Source organism: Schistocerca americana, chromosome X (genome assembly GCF_021461395.2).
Source record: "Schistocerca americana isolate TAMUIC-IGC-003095 chromosome X, iqSchAmer2.1, whole genome shotgun sequence".
Taxonomy (NCBI): domain Eukaryota; kingdom Metazoa; phylum Arthropoda; class Insecta; order Orthoptera; family Acrididae; genus Schistocerca; species Schistocerca americana.
In genome coordinates this window covers 623,919,927-623,942,940 of record NC_060130.1, presented here as the reverse complement: position 1 = coordinate 623,942,940, position 23,014 = coordinate 623,919,927, and the positions used below count along the sequence as shown (strand labels likewise).

The 23,014-nt window shown below is 40.5% G+C and overlaps 1 protein-coding gene across 1 annotated transcript in view; it reads left to right on the top strand.

Annotated features, from left to right (window-relative positions):
- Positions 1 to 23,014, top strand: part of LOC124556209 (trypsin-1-like) — a 149,804-nt gene that overhangs the window by 47,741 nt on the left and 79,049 nt on the right. The window contains exons 3-4 of the mRNA XM_047130198.1: positions 8,966 to 9,045; positions 15,788 to 15,964. Coding sequence (XP_046986154.1) covers positions 8,966 to 9,045; positions 15,788 to 15,964 — 257 coding nt within the window. The remainder of the gene's footprint in view (positions 1 to 8,965; positions 9,046 to 15,787; positions 15,965 to 23,014) is intronic.

The window sequence follows — 23,014 nt, the reverse complement described above, 5'->3', positions numbered from 1 at the left end:
AATATTGAATTCCCTAACGATTTTCGAAATGGAATGTCTCATGCGTCTAGCTACAACTACCATTCTGCGTTCAAAGTCTGTGAATTCCCATCATGCGACCATAATCACGTCGCCAGTGCACTGCTCTTTTATACACTGCATGGAGTAGACAGGATTAATGCCATCTACACTCTGTATGAAAGGAAAAATTACACATCTAATTTCTCATTTTGAAACTGACTTAAATTTCGCTTGTTTGGGAGAAGATCATGTTTCGCTTTATGTAAGGAGGAGAAATGTTTTTGAACATTTGTTGAAATTCGAGAGGGGCAGGATCGTGGCCAGTCGAGAATGCGGTTTATCGTTCCACGATATTGTCATTCGCATTAGTCAGGATCCCATGACTCTAATGTGAATACGTATTTGAAACGATTAGAAGGGCCATACTTAACTCCATGTAGGATCTCAGAGTACCCATGCGACAAGCGCTTGAGAGTACAGACATACTAATCTATCGGCCAAGCAGGAGTTAGCGGCCCTGAACCGGAAAGTGGATTTGTTTGCAGCGAGACAACTATCCACACGGACAGTGTGACGACATCTGGAGCACCAATTACTGTCTGTAGTGCGCATGTTGCTATGCCGTACCTTGACACGGCCGCACAGAGAGGCGCGCCAGGAGCGGTGCGACCAACAACAATGGACGAGTGAGTGGCACTACGTCGCCTCTTTTGACAAGACCAGATTCTAGGTACAGCATCACTATAGACATATCTGCGTCAGGAGGGTTCGAGGCTAATTGCCAGACTGCATACACCATTCCCATACGGATCCAGCACCTGGCGTATGGTGTGACATACCATTTGTTACACAACACAATGACCGCTGGTTCACAGAGCCGAGGACTGGGACAATACGCTTTACATTTGTATCGTGTTAAGGCCAGTGGTAGTGCCTTGTATTCGATGTCTCCGGGACGTTATCTTTCAGCAAGGCAACTTCAGACTGCATGTCACCCACGCTGACCTGACGAATCACGTAAAGAGGATGCTGGTTGCTCTACTCAGCACTTTACCTACTCCCATCATCCACTGGACATTCAAGATCAAGGCTTCCCGAGAGAGACACCGCTCTCGCCCCCCCCCCCCCCCCCATCATCACCACTAATGTTGATGAACTCCGGGACAGAGTTGAGGCAGCATGAAAGGATGAACTCGTATCTGTGATCCAAACTCAGTGCGGTTTGATGCCCAGCTGAGCTAGAGCCACTGTTGCTGCCAGAGGTGACAGCTATGTGTACTAAATTTCAGGCTATATCCTCAGATCACCTGCAAATTTAATTACGTAATCTTCCTGATATACTGTATACGCACAATACATCAAATTTCGGTATCTATTTCCCTTCCTGGTGTTGTATATCTAATATTAGCAGTGTAGTTAACAGTCAACCCGCGTCTTGCGTCTCTTGTAACGCTCACACTCTCATTGTTATTGACTGCAAAACTTACATAGATTTTAATTGTACTTGTAGTGAACTCCATAATAACGAGCTTATTGTAATGTATTTATAATTCTTCCAGAGCAGGAGGTGAAACGTAATTTTACTTACCTTTTTGTATCGATGATTGTTGATCATGCATGGATTCAACGGGTTTTGCATACATGTCGAACTGGTGACATTTGAATCAATTTCAACATACGACTTTGAATAACACCTCCATTTATTCTTAACTTCTTGGTTAAATATCATCGGAAATAGTGGAACTGCTTTCTAGCAACACTTGCTCTCTGCTTGCTCAGCCACCACAACTTACATACTGTTGTGACTTGGCAAGACAGCCAAGTCACTATGAGAGGAAGCCGAAAGGCACACGTTTAAGCTCACGCAGGCTGACGTGAGGTCTGGAACAGGTAAAGTAATTGAGACTAGCCAATAAAGTACGTAGCTTCTTGAATACTTAACTTTAATCCATAATTGGTGAACATCGGTCTGACGGTACATGCATCACAAGATAAATAGCAAATGATAATGGCGCCTTGCTAGGTCGTAGCAAATGACGTAGCTGAAGGCTATGCTAACTATCGTCTCGCCTAATGAGAGCGTAATTTGTCAGTGAACCATCGCTAGCAAAGTCGGCTGTACAACTGGGGCGAGTGCTAGGACGTCTCTCTAGACCTACCGTGTGGCGGCGCTCGGTCTGCAATCACTGACAGTGGCGACACGCGGGTCCGACGTATACTAACGGACCGCGGCCGATTTAAAGGCTACCACCTAGCAAGTGTGGTGTCTGGCGGTGACACCACACATACTGTTCGTCTTGATACAACTGAGTTATAGTAAATTCCGCCAATACTTTCGATATCAAACTAATCAAAGGTATAACTTACATACAAAGATAGTGGAATACGATGCTTGTGAGTTGATAAATAGTGACAACAATGATTTTCAAGTTTTTTTATATACTTGTTACAACTTCGTTCTAGTGAAATTAATTTCATAAAAAGAATGGTTATTTTGAAACGTTCTAATTTTATATTTTTGTCAGCAAAATTAAATAAATAACATTTCTGACAGCTAATTTTGGACATTAGAGGATCACAAATACACACACAATAGTTATTAGTGCAATCTTGACTGCAAAAATAAATCTGCGTAATGAAATCTTTACTTTTAAAATAAATCCATATTGATTTATCTGGATTTTCGCGTACAAAAATGACAAATTGCACTTATCGATACTACGTTGAGACATACATATTGCGTAATACTTGTTAATGTACTATTTACTTCAAAAATAGGTACATAATGATTTATCTGGGTTTTCGCGAACGAAAATGAAAATCGAACTTATTGATATCGTACCAAGACATAAAATGAATATCCTTTGACCCGAATTCCCGTCCCTTAAATATATTACAGTTTACCCAGCAACAAATGTGGTGACCCTCCTACATCGCTATGGAGTAGTGTTTAAGACTCAGATGAGGATGCAAGTACTGCCTCATTCGACCCCAGATCGTTCCGAGTTAGTTCTGCTGGTCACCTTCATTGTGGAAGTTACCTGCACTCATCTAGGCACAGGTGGGCTGCATGAACATTTCTGGTTAATTTTCGCTTTACACAAACAAGATGAATAAGAAAAAACGCTTCTGCATTAGAACTCTTACATGAAGATACTTTCCAACACGCATAGAACCACCAGTAGGTTTAAGTATTAGTAATCCAGCTTATGCAAACATGCACAGGACATTTATACTCCCCCGCCTGCTCCACGCTGCTGTTACTGCGCACACAGGTTGAATGCTAGCCGCATATTCTGCTGGATACACTCTTATAAACGGTGCTTGTATTCCTTCGAGTCCATCCTGGTTAAGAATTCAACACATTCTTCCAATCTAACTGTGGTCATCCAACCACAAACAGCCAAACTTGTCCTTCAACATTGTGCTGTGGCAGGTGAGACGTCAGTATAGTGATAGTAAATTTTGCACCTTCGGAGATCTAAAGCTGCTCTTGAACTGAAATAAAATCCCGTGTAACCCCAAGAGTTTCCGTATTGGAGTAGTCACTTAGTAGTGACTTGTTCTGCCCAGTCGTACAAAGACTGATTACGAAATGAAGTACAGGTTTAAATGGCTCTGAGCGCTATAGGACTTAACATCTGAGGTCATCAGTCCCCTAGAACTTAGAACTACTTAAACCTAACTAACCTAAGGACATCACACACATCCATGTCCGAGGCAGGATTCGAACCTGCAACCGTAGCGGTCGCGCGGTTCCAGACTGAAGCGCCTAGAACCACTCGGCCATTAAGTACAGGAAAAGTTATATTTGGAACACATGTTTCACAGAATTCCCAGATATCTCTGTGTTACTTGCAACTTAACTCGATCTCGCAAATATGTGCCTAGCAACTGTATAGAGCTCAAAAGGAATTAAAAATTATTTCTAATAATTCAAGAATGATTTACCAATGACAATTCGCCCCTGCCGATAACAGTTTCATTAGGATGTTTCACTCCGTCAAACGGTTCCTTCTTCTTCTTTTTCTTCTTCCTCTTTCTTCAGTTATTGGGCACTTGCTTGTTACATCCATTTGTTCAGCGCCACTGTTGTTTCTGCGTTTAGTTTCCATTTGATCTCTTATTATTATTTTAGGCATTCCATTTTTGTTCATTCTCGTAACATTAGCAATTGCCCGCATCTCGTGGTCGTGCGGTAGCGTTCTCGCTTCCCACGCCCGGGTTCCCGGGTTCTATTCCCGGCGGGGTCAGGGATTTTCTTTGCCTCGTGATGGCTGGGTGTTGTGTGCTGTCCTTAGGTTAGTTAGGTTTAAGTAGTTCTAAGTTCTAGGGGACTGATGACCATAGATGTTAAGTCCCATAGTGCTCAGAGCCATTAGCAATTCGTTTATTTCTGTACTCCTTGGTATGTTTATTTACGCTTTTTATGTCTTAGCTCTTATTGTTGCACTGCTCATCAATCAGATTCCTCATTTCCGTAGTTTGTAGTCTCCCTTCATTTTCAGCCTTTATTGTCCTAGTATCACTGCCACAAAGAATAGACGGCACTGCCATTGATTTGTAGAACTTAATTTGGGTTTCTTTGCACAAATTTTTATTCGGTACTATATATTTAATTCCATTAATATCCACTGTCCAGTCACGGTAAAGTGACCACCGCCCTTGTTGGACATCAACAGGCAATAACCACTCAGTGGCGGCAGGTGGCAGCATTAGCAGTGGAAGATAGATTAAGCGTGTCCAAGGGACGGAGCGATTTATCTCACGTCCAAAAGGGCATTGTCATTGGCTGTCAGGCCAAGGATGGAAGTATTGCCGAAATGACTAAGTTGATAACCGATTCACATGCCGCCGTGGTTAAAGTATACCGAGCATGGCAAGATGGCACTATCCAAAAACCGGCTCCGATGCAATTATAGCTCACCACGGGCCGTAAATGGCAGTGGTGAACGATGGCTGCGGGGATGTGTACAGGCGAATGGACGTGCATTTGTTGAGCAACTGACCGCCCAGATGAACCAAGGCGCTACCAACATTGTCTTCTCAACGACCGTTCAGGTAACGTTGCTGCATTCCGGCCTCCGCTGCAGGCGACTTGTTAATGCACCCACGGTGACTGCTGTTCATCGGCGACGAAGGCTCGAAATCAGCAAGCAAATACCGCAACTGGACGACCACTGAGTGGCGACAGTTGGTCTTTTCAGACGAATCACGTTTTATGCCCCATCAGCGTGAAACGTTTGAAAGCAAACAACTTGCAACAAACGTCGTAAGGATCCAGGCCAGGGGAGGGAGAGTTATGGTCTGGGGTATGTTTTCGTGGCATTTCCTGGGTGATCTCGTCATTCTGGAAGGTACAGGGGATCAACACAAGTACGCATCTATCCTCGACGGCATGTTCGCCTTTATATGCAGTTTGTTTTTCCTCGGCACGATAGAATCTACCAGAAGGGCAATGCAACGTGTCACACAGCTCACAGTGTACGTGCGTGGTTCGAAGACCATCAGGATGAGTTTACCATTCCCCCTGACCACCAAACTTCTCGGATTTAAACCCAATCGAGATTGTGTGGCACCACCACGATCGGTTTTTTTGCCCCGTGGACCCTCAACCGAGAAACCTAGCTCAGCGCCGGCCGGTGTGGCTGTGCGGTTCTAGGCGCTTCAGTCTGGAACCGCGAGATCGCTACGGTCGCAGGTTCGAATCCTGCCTCAGGCATGGATGTGTGTGATGTCCTTAGGTTAGTTAGGTTTAAGCAGTTATAAGTTCTAGGGGACTGATGACCTCAGATGTTAAGTCCCATGGTGCTCAGAGCCATTTTGAACCTAGCTCAGCTGGTCACGGCGCTGGGGTCGGCATGGCTCCCTATCCCTGTCGGTAGCTTCCAGAACCTCACTAATTTTCTTCCTGTAGGTCTCGCAGCAGTTCGCGCTGCAAAAGGTGGTTATTCAGGCCTTTGATAGGTGGTCATATTGATGTGACTGGGCAGAGTAATTGAGGATTTTATTTATTTTTTTACTTATTTTTCGGTGCATCTTTTTCTTTTGTGAATGATATGGTATTGTCCATGAAGCTGAATTCATTCACCCTCTCTATTTTCTGACTGTTTATTACAATTTTGCTTGGGACCCCATCTTGACCTTTAAAAGATATGTTTTGCATCTAAATTGTTAAATTACGTATCTCGGCAGTTATATTTCATTTATAAATAGCTTTTTGAAGAGTGTCCTGTCCATCAGCTGTAAGAAGTTGGTCATCAGCAAAGAGTGTTATCATTGCACAGTTTCATCATCATTGTGGATAAAAACTTGTAACTCTTTTAGTAGAAAGTAAAGTCGTACGGCATGAATGGCTAGGATACACCGAAGAGCAGGTTCAACTGCCTACTTGGGAAGGTTTTTCCAATCCTCCGCGCCCGCAGGCACCTTTTCTTCACGAGTTATGAGAGTTACGTGTGGAAGTTTATCTGTTGATTGTAGATAACAATAATATGTGTGTAGTGTAGTATTGTGTTTCAGATGATGAGAGAAGGTAAAATCTGGTGCCAGCACATCGCTTATTCCTCTCGAAGAGCACCAAGAGCCATGGCCCCATCCCCCCACCTCCCCCCCCCCCCATCCCTCCCAAGCTTAACGTCCCCATTCGACGGACGGATCACCATTAAGTGTCGCTTGCCCTCACTTCATGAGACACTGAGGAGAAGTCTGGAAATTCGTCGAGGACATTAGCGCAAACGCTGACGACCAGGGACTTCACGCCACCTCCCCTCCTGTCCCCTCTTCTGTAAAGGCAAAGAAAACATTGTTAACAGTATGCAGCGTACTCACATAGTCAGCCATCCACGTACTGGTCACGCCCTCACGGTGCTTCACTTCCATGATCTAACGAGAATTAGTGTATTCACCTTGGCACGACCGTTGCCGTTGACTACTTCTCGTAGTCATTCTCTCAACACATCTTTGCTGTTGTAGTCTTCAGTCAGAAGACTGGATCGATGCAGCTCTCCACACGTCTATTCTTTGCCTGCCTCTTCGTCTCTGAATATCATTTGTAACCAACATCCAGTTGAACTTGCATGCTATATTCTTGCCTAGGTCTCCCTCTAGAATTCTTACCCCACGCGGTTGCCTTCATTACCAAATTGATTATTCCTTGACTTCCCAGGATTTGTCCTATCAATCGATTTCAAGTCGATACCTTCCTTTAGTCAAGTTGCTCCATAATTTTTTGTCCCCAGTTCGATTTAATATCTCCAGTTCGATTTAATATCTCTTCGTCAGTAATTTGGTCTACCAATTTGATCTTCAGCATTCTTCTTTAGCACCTCATTACAAAAGCTTCCATTGTCTTCTTGCCTGAACTGCTTATTGTCCACGTTTCACATTCATACCAGATTACACTCCAGACAGATAACCTTTAGAAAGGACTTCCTAACACATAATTTTACCAAAGATATTAACAAATTCCTCTTTCTCGAAATTTCTTTTCTTGCTCTTGTCAGTCTGCATTTTACTTGCATCTTCTCTACTTCTGCCATCGCCAGTTATTTTGCCCGAGTAGCTAAACACGTGTACTACTTTCAGTGTCCCATTTCCTGAATTAATTCCGTCAGCATCGCCTGATTTAATTCGACTACATTCAATTACCATGGTTTTACTTTTATTGATGTTCATCCTGTAATCCATGTTCAAGACACTATCCATTCTGTTCAGAAGCTGTTCCAAGTAACTTGCCGTTTCTGAAAAAATTACAGACTCATCGTTAAACTGCAATGTTTTTATTTCTTCTCCCTAAACTTTAACTCCATTTCCAAATTGCTCCTTGTTTTCCTTTCCAACTTGATCACTTTACAGACTGAATGACATCGGGGATAGGCTACAATCCTGTCTCATTCCCTTCTTAAACTACTGCTTTTCTTTCGTGTCCGCCGACTCTTATAACTGTAGTATGGTTTCTGCACAAGTTGTAAGTAGCCCTTCGCTACCTATATTTTATACCTGCTACCTTCAAAATTTCAGAGAGTAGAGTTTGGTAAACATTTTCAAAAGATTTCACTAAATCAGCAAATGCTATAAATGTAGGTTTCCCTTCCTTTAACCTAATCTTCTAAGATGAAATGTAGGTTAGTATTGCCAAGCGTGTTTCTACATATCTCCAGAACTCAAAGTGATCTTCGTCGAGGTCAGCTTCTTCCAATTTTTTCATTCTTTTATAGATAGTGTCAATATTTTGCAACCATGATCTATTAAATTGATGGTTCGGTAGTATTCACACCTGTCATCGCCTGCCTCTTTGGAATTGCAATTATTAAATTGTTCTGAAGTATGAGGCCATTCCTCCTGTCTCATGTATTCTGCACAACATGTGCAAAAATTTTGTCATTGCTTGCTCTTCCAAAGTATTATCAACAGAAATACCAAAAACTATCGGAGACAAACTGCATCATTGTCGTAAGTCTAAATTTGTTGTTACTTTGAGATTCTTTTTCCACCAATGGCTGTTTTTCAGATTTGGTACATTTTTTGGATTAATTCCAGTAAGTGATGTAGTATGTCATTCTTGTCTAGTATTTCCCCGCAACATTCTCCTATTTACTCTGTCAAAGGCTTTCACGTAGTCAGTAAATGTTACATGTGTTTCTCTATTTTGTCCTATGTTTATCAGTTGTTTCAAGGGCAGAGCAAAATGCTCATTTCCTAACTTGTTGTTTCAGTGTAGTCTTTAAGATATTGGGCTGTTGATGTAGATGTCCCTTGACCTTGGTTTGAATTCCAGCGTCTGCTCAGTTTACTGTTATTTCCAAATGTAGTGCTGTTTGTTGCTTGTCGTTTCGTAGACAGTCCATTGAGCCTTCGGTAACTGGAAAAAATCTTGTTTCTCTCTGGATTCTGTAAATGTGTATGTCTTACAATTTATTTAACATTATTTATTATTTTTTGACGGTATACACTTTGTTTGCAGTCCGATCGGGTACAGTGTATCCTGTGGCGTCAACCAGTACTACGAGAGTCGTATTGTTGGTGGAGCGAGTGCAGAACCAGGTAAATTATTTAGGTCAGCTGCGTCCGCTTTTGACTGCATTCTCATTTTAGTATTAGCATAATGCCTTCCTTAGAGTTACAAATATTGTGACAACTAACGACAATTAAATACACAATAATAAAACAAAAAAGATCTTGTAGACACATTTTTCTTGTTTGTTTCACTAACAGAAACCATTAAACAGGTAACGCAAAACAAGTATTAAAGACAACGCATGTTAAGACATTTAATCCGCATATAGAAGAACTGCGAACATCTGTTAAAAAAAGATACTTCTCAGGTGTCAGCAGACGAATGAATACATAAAAAGCTAATGGATTCATTAGCTTGTGGGACATGGGGTCATCGTTTTTAGTAGGGAACGGATAGAGGGGGGGGGGGGGGGGAGAGAGGGAGGGAGAGAGAGAGAGAGAGAGAGAGAGAGAGAGAGAGGGAAGGGAGGAACGAAGATTAGGATTTAACTTTCAGTCGACAGCCAGGTCATTAGAAACGGAGTACAAGATTGGAATGTTTCAAGGATGTGGAAGGGAATCGGCCATATGTTGTTTTGTTAATGCCAACCAGTATCTGATTGTAGGTTTATATTGTTATAGGACATTTGCACATTTAACTCTATATATCTGTTCATGTATAAGTTGTTTATGTTTTTACAACTTTTTATCGACTTTACTTTGTCGTTATATCATCGACAGTTGTATACCGGACTAACATTGTGTCGTATATTTGTTGATTTCTGATGTGATTTCTTCAGGGTTGGGGGAAAGGTCTTTCCGAAAATATTCCGCTTCCATAGTCGTTTATGCATTGTCCATTTGACAATCAGATGCGTTTTATTCAGCATCTCAGTATCCTTACTCGTATGCTTTGTTTCGCGCCGGTTGTGCAGTAGTTCCTGTTTCCTTAGAACTTTCTTTACAGAGGCCATATACCACGCACGTTCCCTCTCTTATGAACTATTCTGATGGGTGCGTATTTATTCAGTGCTTGGTCAACTGTGCTTCCAGCCTTCAGATTCTGCCAAAGATAAGTGTTTCAATTTTTCCCTTGGGATATGGCATTACTGCGTCATTATCTACCTTACTGCTACTGCTAGGTACTGGTAGACCCTCAGGAAACTGAAAGCACGATTTCTAAGAGTTCGTCCACACGTGGAGCACCCCGTTCTTCACATGACAATGCCAGACCACACATGAACGCTGCGACACCTGTAACAATTTGAAACCTTGATCTGATACCTTCCTTAGTTCTGTGACAAAAAAAATGAAGCAAGATTCACGAGACGATTAGGAGAAACTGGTAGGTTAACTGAATACTCTAGAAAATACTAGCTGCCTGGCTTTCTTGCCTAACTTCGGAGGTCCATAACTCGATTAATATCAGCCACCACAACATGCCACTTGCAACTTTCATAAGAGCCAATTTCATGAGCCAATTAAGAGAAACCTGTGAAAGAAAGGGCCGAGGCCACAAAGCATGTATTTTCTGTGATATTCAATTCCCTGTTTGGCAGTTTCCCCTAATCAGTTCGTGAATCTGCCATTATTTTTTGTCACAAAACTAAAGAAGCTGTCTACTACAGATGTACAGATGTTTCAAGTGCAAATGGTTCAAATGGCTCTGAGCACTATGGGACTTAACACCTGAGGTCATCAGTCCCCTACAACTTAGAACTACTTAAACCTAACTAAACTAAGGACATGACACACATCCATGCCCGAAGCAGGATTCGAACCTGCGACCGTAGCGGTCACGCGGTTCCAGACTGAAGCGCCTAGAATCGCTCGGCCACACCGGCTGGCATGTTGCAAGTGGCATGTTGCGACGGGTGAGAATTATTGAGTTTCGGACCTCCAAAGTTAGAGGCCGAGAACATACAGAACCTTTTTCCTGTGTTATTTCATAGACGGTTTCACCTAATAAGCTCGTTAATCTGGCTTCATTTTATGTCACAAATCTAAGGAACGAGTCTACTGGATGCTACAATTGGCATGTTGTCTTGCGTGATATTCATGGAGTGACTGACCTCCGAATTTAACGTCGAGGATGCGGACACTGTAAATAGTGGAGTTCTTTTGTAGATCAACTGCTTTTGTGTTCTATTTTTTTTTTTTTTTGTATAACTTACTGTTCGCGCAAACAAAGGTGACACTCGGCGCGGTGGGTGATGGGTTCAAAAATGGTTCAAATGGCTCTGAGCACTATGGGACTTAACTACTGAGGTCATCAGTCCCCTAGAACTTAGAACTACTTAAACCTAACTAACCTAAGGACATCACACACATCCATGCCCGAGGCAGGATTCGAACCTGCGACCGTAGCGGTCACGCGGTTCCAAACTGACGCGCTTAGAACCGCACGGCCACACCGGCCGGCTAAGTGGGTGATGGGAGTGACTGTAAATGGGAAATGCCTTTACAGTCGCTTCCACCAGCCATCGCGACGAGTGTCAACTTTGTATGCACGTGTAGTAATCATAATGCTTATTGTCGTTGTTCCTGAGTGATTCATTTACTAATAGCACTTAATGAACACTTTATTTTTGTGTATTATATGTGCAGTTTTGCAGATGTTGCATCACTTATGGATCAGTTTTGTGTGTGATTCACATTCCTTGTATAACGTTAACTGCTTGTATAATGTTAACTGTTTGGATCTACAGGTTTCTTTGTTGGCCGAGTGTGTTTGATTCTGAGTATTTTATTAATTGTGTTACTCCCAAATCACACTCGAAAACAACCTGTGCAGAGCGTCTATTTGAGTAAGTTGGCACCACTGCCACCAGAAAAAAATCTGAAAACAAAGCTAACTTAAAGCCAGTGAGTTTTATATTACCTTGATTTTCAGCTCCCATGACTGTTGCAGAAGGAGTACTGAAAGATTAGTACAGTCAGATGTGTAATAAGACCAAAAGGTCTTATTACCCATCTGAATGTACTAATCTTATCTTTCACTTCCTTGTTTTGCCAGAGTGTTTTCTACAGTCTTCAGAGCAGTGAAGCTGCTGAAGACACCTAGATCGAAGAAAGCAGACGTACAGTACCGTTTGAACCTCCTGCCTCATCTGGCAGGTTTGACCTCAGTGCACTTAGCTAATGTATTTATAATTTCGCTGCTGACAGTTGCAACTTTCAACTGTTCTAGTTCTGCCTGTGCTACTCCTAGGTCAGCTTAAGAGTTTCGAGACCAACTGCTCTTTTTCCAGGACTGATTTGAGAACACTTCCCTATACAAGCGACATACATTTGCAAAGCCCACCCTCCTTCAAATGGTTCCACCTGTGTCAGTTTTTGCTACTAATCATGATAACACCTAGTATACAAATTTTGCACTTTGGCACCTCAGATACTCTCTCAACTTGGTGCCCCAAGCAGCTGGTTGTATGGCTTGAACCTTAAACCAGCTGCGTCTTTCTCCATAATTGTCAAGCAATAGCCGCAACTACTGCAGTGCCAAAGGCTAGTTACATCTCTGTCCTAGTTGGGTACTTTACAGTATGCAGCATGAAATAAGCTTAGGCAGTCTTCACACTGTTGACCATACCTCACTACTCTGTGGCAGTTAACACACTTGTCCATTATGATGATTTTTTTTTCTAGCAATTTAGTGGTAGTTACTGAACGAAAAATTGTGTCTTCGTGACCTTATGCAGTTTTACTTAATAAAAAACCAATGACTAATGATACCAATATGCAATTTATCAAAGAAACCCATGTAATTGATGTACAAACGGTACTGAATTAGCTAAATGTTATGTTGTGATACTAAATATTTTCCACAAAAGATGATATTCCCTGTACATGATTAAAATGCCAATACAACAGAATGAGATGAGGTTAAGTTCGTTTACTACAAAAGTATAAAGTGAAGAAACATTTTAATAAAATATAGTAACACAGTTTGTTACTATCTACATCCACACTCCGCAAGCCACCTGACGGTGTGTGGCGGAGGGTACCTTGAGTACCTCTATCGGTTCTCCCTTCTATTCCAGTCTCGTATTGTTCGTGGAAAGGACTGTCGGTATGCTTCTGTGTGGGCTCTAATCTCTCTGATTTTATCCTCATGGTCTCTTCGCGAGATATACGTAGGAGGGAGCAATATACTGCTTGACTCTTCGGTGAAGGTATGTTCTCGAAACTTTAACAAAAACCCGTACCGAGCTACTGAGCGTCTCTCCTGCATAGTCTTCCACTGGAGTTTATCTATCATCTCCGTAACGCTTTCGCGATTACTAAATGATCCTGTAACAAAGCGCGCTGCTCTCCGTTGGATCTTCTCTATCTCTCCTATCAACCCTATCTGGTACGGATCCCACACTGCTGAGCAGTATTCAAGCAGTGGGCGAACAAGCGTACTGTAACCTACTTCCTTTGTTTTCGGATTGCATTTCCTTAGGATTCTTCCAATGAATCTCAGTCTGGCATCTGCTTTACCGACGATCAACTTTATATGATCATTCCATTTTAAATCACTCCTAATGCGTACTCCCAGATAATTTATGTAGTTAACTGCTTCCAGTTGCTGACCTGCTATTTTGTAGCTAAATGATAAAGGATCTTTCTTTCTATGTATTCGCAGCACATTACACTTGTCTACATTGAGATTCAATTGCCATTCCCCGCACCATGCGTCAATTCGCTGCAGATCCTCCTGCATTTCAGTACAATTTTCCATTGTTACAACCTCTCGATACACCACTGCCTCATCTGCAAAAAGCCTCAGTGAACTTTGGATGTCATCCACAAGGTCATTTATGTATATTGTGAATAGCAACGGTCCTATGACACTCCCCTGCGGCACACCTGAAATCTCTCTTACTTCGGAAGACTTCCCTCCATTGAGAATGACATGCTGCGTTCTGTTATCTAGGAACTCTTCAATCCAATCAAACAATTGGTCTGATAGTCCATACGCTCTTACTTTGTTCATTAAACGACTGTGGGGAACTGTATCGAACACCTTGCGGAAGTCAAGAAACACGGCATCTATCTGTGAACCCGTGTCTATGGCGCTCTGATAATGAGTCTCGTGGACGAATAGTGCGAACTGGGTTTCACACGACCGTCGTTTTCGAAACTCATGCTGATTCCTACAGAGTAGATTTCTAGTCTCCAGAAAAATCATTATACTCGAACATAATACGTGTTCCAAAATGCTACAACTGATCGACGTTAGAGATATAGGTCTATAGTTCTGCACATCTGTTCGACGTCCCTTCTTGAAAACGGGGATGACCTGTGCCCTTTTCCAATCCTTTGGAACGTTACGCTCTTCTAGAGAGCCACGGTACACCACTGCAAGTAGGGGGGCAAGTTCCTTCGCGTACTCTGTGTAAAATTGAACTGGTATCCCATCAGGTCCAGCGGCCTTTCCTCTTTTGAGCGATTTTAATTGTTTCTCTATCCCTCTGTCGTCTATTTCGATATCTACCATTTTGTCATCTGTGCGACAATCTAGAGAAGGAACTATAGTGCAGTCTTCCTCTGTGAAACAGCTTTGGAAAAAGACATTTAGTATTTCGGCCTTTAGTCTGTCATCCTCTGTTTCAGTACCATTTTGGTCACAGAGTGTCTGGACATTTTGTTTTGATCCACCTACCGCTTTGACATAAGACCAAAATTTCTTAGGATTTTCTGCCGAGTCAGTACACTGAACTTTACTTTCGAATTCATTGAACGCCTCTCGCATAGTCCTCCTCGCACTACATTTCACTTCGCGTAATTTTTGTTTGTCTCCAAGGCATTGGCTATGTTTATGTTTGCTGTGAAGATCCCTTTGCTTCCGCAGCAGTTTTCTAACTCGGTTGTTGTGGCTCTTTTCCATCTCTTACGATCTTGCTTGGCACCTACTTATCTAACGCATATTGTACGATGGTTTTGAACTTTGTCCACTGATCCTCAACACTATCTGTACTTGAGACAAAACTTTTGTGTTGAGCCATCAGGTACTCTGTAATCTGCTTTTTGTCACTTTTGCTAAACAGAAAAATCTTCCTACCTGTTTCAATATTTCCATTTACTGCTGAAATCATTGTTAAATTTGATGGAAATCTCTCAACTGCTGTATATAAATAGCATACTAGAATCATTGAATGTTTCTTAGAACAGTTGCAGTAATGTAATCTCCTTCCCTACCAAAAGTGTCAGCAAATGTATAGAAAAAACATTTGATAATTCATGATAAAAAGCTTTAAATTTTCTCGTGTTTTATACAAACTGTGCATCTTATGTGGTAGCAATAGCAGTTCTACACCAGAGAAAAAAATCATTTGAAAAGATGAATCACTGAAATTCACTAAAAACTGTAAATTTCAGCTAAATCAAAGATTTTCATTTAAGTCATGATAAAATAAGAGTTTTGGTGGCGTTTTTTATGACAATGAAGGCACAAAAATAATAGAAGAATTTTAGGTATTGTTATGCTGTGTTTGCAGCACATCAGTACTGGTTCTAGTAATTATATTACACATGTTGTAGACTGAAGTTACATACATTGATGTGATCCAAATATCTTACTGACTGGACTACACCTTTAATTTACATTGGAAAAGTGTAGTAAAGTTCTGTTTTGTTTTGCTTTACAGAACAACTTAAACTGTTTCTCAAATTCGCACATTCATGCATTTTGCACTTTGCCTCTCTTTTTACAGCCATAACTTAATAAATTGTTACAGACCTAGTCTGTTTTCCTTTTACTGCAACAAAAAAGGGCTATATTTTCCCTGTGTAATGCTTGTTTTAGGACAGTTTCCATGGCAGGTGTCCATTCAGCTGGTTACTGGCTGGACTGCGAGGCATGTTTGTGGAGGAGCTGTGTTAGCAGAATACTGGGTCATTACAGCAGCACACTGTGTTCACAAGTTAGGCACCAAGACCCTGTCAGTGGTTGCAGGAGATCATAATTTATATGAAGAAGAGGGTAAGTCAGTTAACAAAAAGCTTCTTTACTAAACTTCACCACATATTTTACTATTTTTGCATAAAAATAATAATGATTTTAAACTCAACAAAGTAAACAATGCAAAGCATTGAAATGAATGAAACTTTCTCAGAAATGCCACAGTGTTATATCAGTAGAGATACACACTTTATAATACAATTTTGATGAGTATTTGAAAAGTAATAAGCATTTAATCATGTAAATAGCTCCATGTAGCTTTAGCTACGAGTGCTTTCAAAGAACTGCAGAAGTCCTAAAACTGTATTGGCTGTATGTGATGTTATTGTCAAATGATATAAATAACGAGAGGAGGGAGCTGCCGCATTTAAAGTCACTTGAACACATCACTTTGCATACAGTAACTGGCCCAGTAACAGCATTAAACTTACCAATTGCATGAATATGTGCTTTGAGCTTGCAAGATGTTATATTTAGGCAGATACTAAAAATAGCTTTCAAAATGTGTTGTTTTCTATTTCTAGCACAAATTTTGTAGCAAAGCATTATTTCCTACCACACATATACACTCTAGGATGAAAAAAAGGACGCACCACAAAGCAATTATCCAAAATGGATAGAAATCAGTAGATGTGATGTATATGCACAGACAAACAAATGATTACAATCTCAGAAAAATTTTCATGATTTATTCAACAGAAAGAGCTTCTCAAATTGAGCTAATCAATAATACATTGCTCCACCTCTGGCCACTACTCAAGCAGTAATTTGGGTTGTCATTGTTGATACAGTTGCTGAATGTCCTCCTGAGGGACATTGTGCCAAATTCTGTCCAATTGGTATGCTAGATCAGCAAAATCCTGAGCTGGGTGGAGAGTCCTGCCAATAAAGCTCCAAATTTTCTCAACTGGGGAGAGATCCATCACCTTGCTGGGCAAGGTGGGGTTTGGCAAGCACAAAGACAAGTAGTAGAAACTCTCGCCATGTACAGGCAGGCATTATCTTGCTGAAATGTAAGTCCAGGATGTCTTGCCATGAAGGGCAACAAAACAGGGTGTAGAATATCATTGTCATACTGCTGTGCTGTGAAGGTGCTACAGATGATGACCAAAGGGGTCTTGCTATGAAAAGAAATTTCACCCCAGACCATCTCTTCTAGTTTATGGTCTGCATGGTGGGTGACAGTTAGGTTGGTATACCACACTGTCCGGTGCACCTCCGGACACATCTTTGTCCTAATATCCCATTGACTGGAGTAGAATGGTCTTCAGTGATGCATCCGACTTCAAATGGGGCCCAAATGATCAGTGAAGACATGAATGGAGACACCTCAGACACCAGCGAGTCACCAAACAGACTGTTGCCCACCATACAGCCTGACAACCAGGCGTTCATTCCAAGACCCTTCAGTTGTCATTCATGGCAGCCTTACAGTACAGCAGTACATCAGTGATATTCTACACCCTGTTTTGTTGTCCTTCATGGCAAGACATACTGGCCTTACATCTCAGCAATATAATGCGTACCCTTACACAAGAAGAGCTTCTGCTGCTTGTATTTGTGCTTGAAAAACCTGACATTAGCCAGCAAGGTCAACAGATCTCTCCCCAATTTAGACCATTTTGAGCTTTGTGGGCTGGGCTCTCCAACCAGCTAAGGATTCTGATGATCTAACAAGCCAGTTGGGCAGAATTTGACATTATTATTATTATTTCTTTACTTTCTCAGACGTTAAGTCTGGTTAAAAATGGAAAGTGACGTGGACCTTGATCAAGCGTCACTTCCTTTTAACTGTATGGTAAATGTTATATTGCATTTAGGAACTTTCGGAGAATTGAACATGTATCAATAATTACGGATTTCTGTAATTGTATATATAAGTTTGGATGTAGCTGTATTGCATTGATGTACTGGTGGATATTGTTTGGTATGACTCCTGTAGTTGATAGTATAACTGGTATACTGCCAACTTTATCCTGATGCCACATGTCCTTGACTTTCTCAGCCAGTTGGATGTATTTTTCAATTTTTTCTCCTGTTTTCTTTTGTATATTTGTTGTATTGGGTATGGATATTTCGATTAGTTGTGTTAATTTCTTCTTTTTATTGGTGACTATGATGTCAGGTTTGTTATGTGGTGTTGTTTTATCTGTTATAATGGTTCTGTTCCAGTATAATTTGTATTCATCATTCTCCAGTACATTTTGTGGTGCATACTTGTATGTGGGAACGTGTTGTTTTATTAGTTTATATTGTATGGCAAGTTGTTGGTGAATTATTTTTGCTACATTGTCATGTCTTCTGGGGTAATCTGTATTTGCTAATATTGTACATCCGCTTGTGATGTGATCTACTGTTTCTATTTGTTGTTTGCAAAGTCTGCATTTATCTGTTGTGGTACTGGGATCTTTAATAATATGCTTGCTGCAATATCTGGTGTTTATTGTTTGATCCTGTATTATTATTATTATTATTATTATTATTATTAACAGTAGTAATACAGTGATGTCATTTAGAACTCTGACTGATCTAAGATTGTGACTGTACCTCTTCCACTTATACTTTATTAATATGCCACTAACAGTAATAATGATAGTAAAAATAATCAAACTGGGCAGCCAGAAGTCATGGTTAGAATTGTTACATTTGAAGACATGCTCCATGTGATGCTCAGGTGTTTGGTGAGATGTTGTTTATGGCACAAGTTTAGATACAATATCTGAGGAATCTGTTACAGACTTGTGTGTAATGAATGTGGCAGCATGTTGGTAGTTAACTGTCTTTGAATGTTGGATGACAGTTGGTGCAAGATGTGTGGATCACAGCATATTGGAGATTACACATGTATTTGGGTTTCTGAGATAAATAGTGTCTAGTCTGGGTCTTGAATATTACAGGGAGAATGTTTCCACATACAAACTGCTGCACAGGATGTCAGAGGGTGTTTGATGAACAGCGGTCGCTTCACTTCCACAGATCTGTATGGGGTAACTGGCAGCCAATTGTGTCAGACTGCTGCTGATTTGAATATAGGTGTCAGGAGCCCATAATTTGATCACCGTATGGGAACAAATGCACCATACAAGCTTTGGCAGCTGATGACTGATAGATGTCACAAGATTTGTTTTGGAACAGAAATTTCACAGTTAGGTTTTTCATTTTATTTATTTATACTTGTTTGTATTTGTGTATAGTTTAGAGGTCATAGCCCTATTTTTAGGCGCTCAGTCATGCATCCAGCTTAGCTGTTCAGATGGAATTTGGCACTGTATCACAATGTCTTCCTATAAATTTGACCATTCACTGTATAACAACATTTTATTTAGTAACATTTGTTACCAAAAGGTAGCAAATATTGCAGTTTTTTAATACATTGCAGTTTAATTTTTCTGAATATTTTTTAAGCTAAAGATTAGTTTTCAGTTTACATAAATTTTATCTTTGTTCTTTCCTTCTCTGAAAGCACATGATATTTTTTTAAGACAGAGTAAGAGAAAGACATACCTGGTATACATAAAGTCCGGGAACACTTTCAGTTATATATTGCACAACAACTAAACATTGTATGGATGTCATACATAATGCATTTTTAAGAGAAACTCTGAAAGTTCTTTTTTACAAAAATTCGATATGTGAACCATGAGCGACCCGGTAAACATCAATACGGTAATCGAATTCTTGCAATACCTGTCCCGGCGCGTCATCATTGACTATGGCAGTCGCTTTCCATATTCCCTCCCGGAGCTCTGCTACATTACATGGTAGAGGTAGTAAATGCACCAGATCTTTAATGTGTCCCCACAGAAAAAAGTCACATGGAGTGAGATCTGGTGATCAGGAAGGCGATTTCATGAAGCAGCTGTCCCATTCTGTAGCACAGCCAATCCATTGATGCGGCAGCTCCATGTTAAAGTACCCATGAAGATCACGATGAAAATGGAGTGTAGCTGCATCCTGCTGGAAGATTAACAGAGAGTCCGATTGTATTTGAGGCATCAGCCATTGCTGCAACATGTCCAAGCAGGAGTATCTAGTGACAGTGTTCTCAGCATAGAAGAATGGCCCATATAGTTTTCGATGTGACAAAATACAAAAAACATTTATATTTGGAGAATCATGCTCAAATTCAATGCATTTGTGTGGATGCTTTGTACCCCAGATTCAACAATTATGCCTGTTCACTTTCCCCATTAGTGTGAAAAGTGGTTTCATCACTAAAAATTAAGTGATCAACATTGCCATCCCCATCCTCATTCAATTGTTGCAACTGTGAACAAAACCAAAATGCTTGTCTTTGTCATCATCATTGGGCTTCTACACTATCTCCAATCTCAATGGTTTCATAGACAGCTTCTGTCGCTGCACTTTCCACACTGTCATTGGAGCCATTTCGAGTTCACAGGATACATGACGCACTGATTTCTTTTGACTTCTTATGAATGTCTCTCGTATGAGCTCCACATTCAGTTCACTCACATTGGGATGTCCACTTCTCTTTGCTGGGCACAAGCAACCCGTCATAATGAATTTGTTTTGCCAGTGGTAAATGGCCTTCTTGTTGATGGCTTCTTACCATACTTGGTTCTAAACATCTGTTGAACAGCTGTAGCACACTTGTTTTTGTCGAACTCCAGCACATAGAAAGCTCGCTCCGCACCTAAAAGCCATGTTTGCGACTAGTGCTGACTATCAGCAAATTACCAAACCACACTGGCGGTATACATGAAATAAAAATTAAAAAAAATTAAAAAAAACTCTCATGGTTTCTCTTCAAAATGACATATGTATGATATCTGTACAATGTTTGGTTCTTGTGCAATATATAATTGACTGTGTTCCCAGACTTTACGTACTCCCTGTATTACTAAAATTCACCAATTACTTGCATGATTTTTTTGTATTATATGACATAATAATTTTATTCAAGGGTGTGAAAAGGATTACTGATAATTAGTTGTTCTAAGATAAATTTACAGCTTCAGTTGTGAATGATTTAAAACATCACTGGACTATTTGTCTGCCGCCCCAACTGAGTGACCTCTTCCTGTACAGTGATGTACTGTAACTATTAATATGACGTTTCTCTTTGGTTGTTATTGTGTTGTATTGGTGTAGATTAGAGTGTATATTTGGCTTCAATGTTTGGGACAAAAAAATTGCTCTTAATAAAATCTTCTCACTTCTCATCTTATACAGCCATAAGCTTTTAGCAGAGCACTCCTACGCCATTGTTAAGTACAAATTGACTGCTGTGTGGTTGGTGCAATGTTTCTGTCTTGCATTTGCTGCACCAAATTTGTTCATTTATTCCACTTATCAAGATCAGAGCCTTAAGCTACCTCTTATGTCTAACTATACATTCTTTGTGGGTCAGCAGGCAAATATGTATAGTAGATTACTATCATCACCGTGATAGTAATACTAGAAATGGTGGAAAATACCTCTAATTTTTAATGTGGCATTGGTTAATCATCTTCAACAATGCCATCCAGAGAAATTGATGGTAGCTGAACATGCAGTGGAAAATGAACACCAAAGTGCATTCAAAGACTCTGTCAGCACAAAGGTAACAGTTTCTGGGACAATGTAGTTAAAAGTAATAGTGATCAATATACCTGATAACATCCTTGATAAAAATGAGTGAGTGGCTTCTCACCTGGCCATTGTGAGATTAAAGTGGGTATGGCAGATTTGGGATGGAAACATTGTCTTATATAACAGTATACTTGACAGCAGTGATGTCACGTCCAGCACCACAGCCATAAAGGAGTGAGAGCAGAAACCACATGACAGTTAGTTACTACTTGATAATGGCAAAGGAGCACTCAACTGACAGTTCATTGGCATATAACCCCTTGATGCAGTTGGGATCCTGATAAGATTTACTCTTATTAGACACATGTAAGTTACAGTAAATATATTAACTTTTGGGAATACTCTTGAGCAAGATACTGTAGATTCAGCCCCATAGGTTATTCCCACAGACTGTTTATGCAGGACTACTAGCATATTTAGTTTAGCTGAGTTACTGCACCCCATATTTCTATTCTATAATTAACATTTCAATGCTACAGGTATATAGTAACTCTTTAGATGTTAACTATAAAGAAAAGTAAAAGCAGTTATATTGTCTACTTCATGTTATTATTGTCATGTAGAGTTTATAAGAATATTTTATAGACATCATAGTGAAGTGTGCAGGCTCCAGTGTGTATTTGCTGCTGTGAAAGGAGGAGACTATTGTGTGCTCTAATTGCTTTACAGCAAATATTATCCATTTTGTTATTGGCATATGTTGGGTAGTTGAAAAGCCACTACAGCATACTACAGATGGACAAAAATATGGAAACATCAAAAATACAATGTATTACCATGCTTAATATGGTGTAGGAAAACTCATTGGCATTCAAAACAGCTTCCAGTCATTTCAGAATGGATAAATACAGTTCGTGAATGGTTTTCAAGAGAATATTATATTATTCTTCCTGCAAAATAATGACAAGTTCAGGTAGTGATGAGGGAGGTGGATAATGATCATGCACCCTTTTCTCAAACTAGACCACAAAGGCTCAATAATATTGAGATATGGGGACTGTGGCAGCAATAGGAGATGCAACAGTTCATCCTTGTGCTCACAAAAACCAGTCCTGAATTATGTAAGCTGTGTGAACAGGTGCTCTGTCATCCTGGAACACAGCATCACCATTGGGATGGACCTGATTAGCCAAAATGGTCACATAATTCATGGCAGTAATGCAACCTTGTGTAGTAACCAATTGGCTCATAGAATACCATGATATGGTGCCCAAATCATCACTGAACCCCAACCAAGTTTCATTCTTGGGTTGTAAACTGGACCAGAAGTTAGAAACATTATGCAAAAAGACTCATCTGACTAAATGACATTCTTCCTTTGTTTTTTTATGGGCATTTGCATCACTGATGAGAGGCTTAGAAATTGCATCTTGTCCTGAAATTCCCTGCTTGTGGAGCTCACTTCATGTTGTTTTGGTACTGACAGGGTTTATTAGTGTGACATTCAGTTCTGCAGTGACTTTTTCATGTGCTATC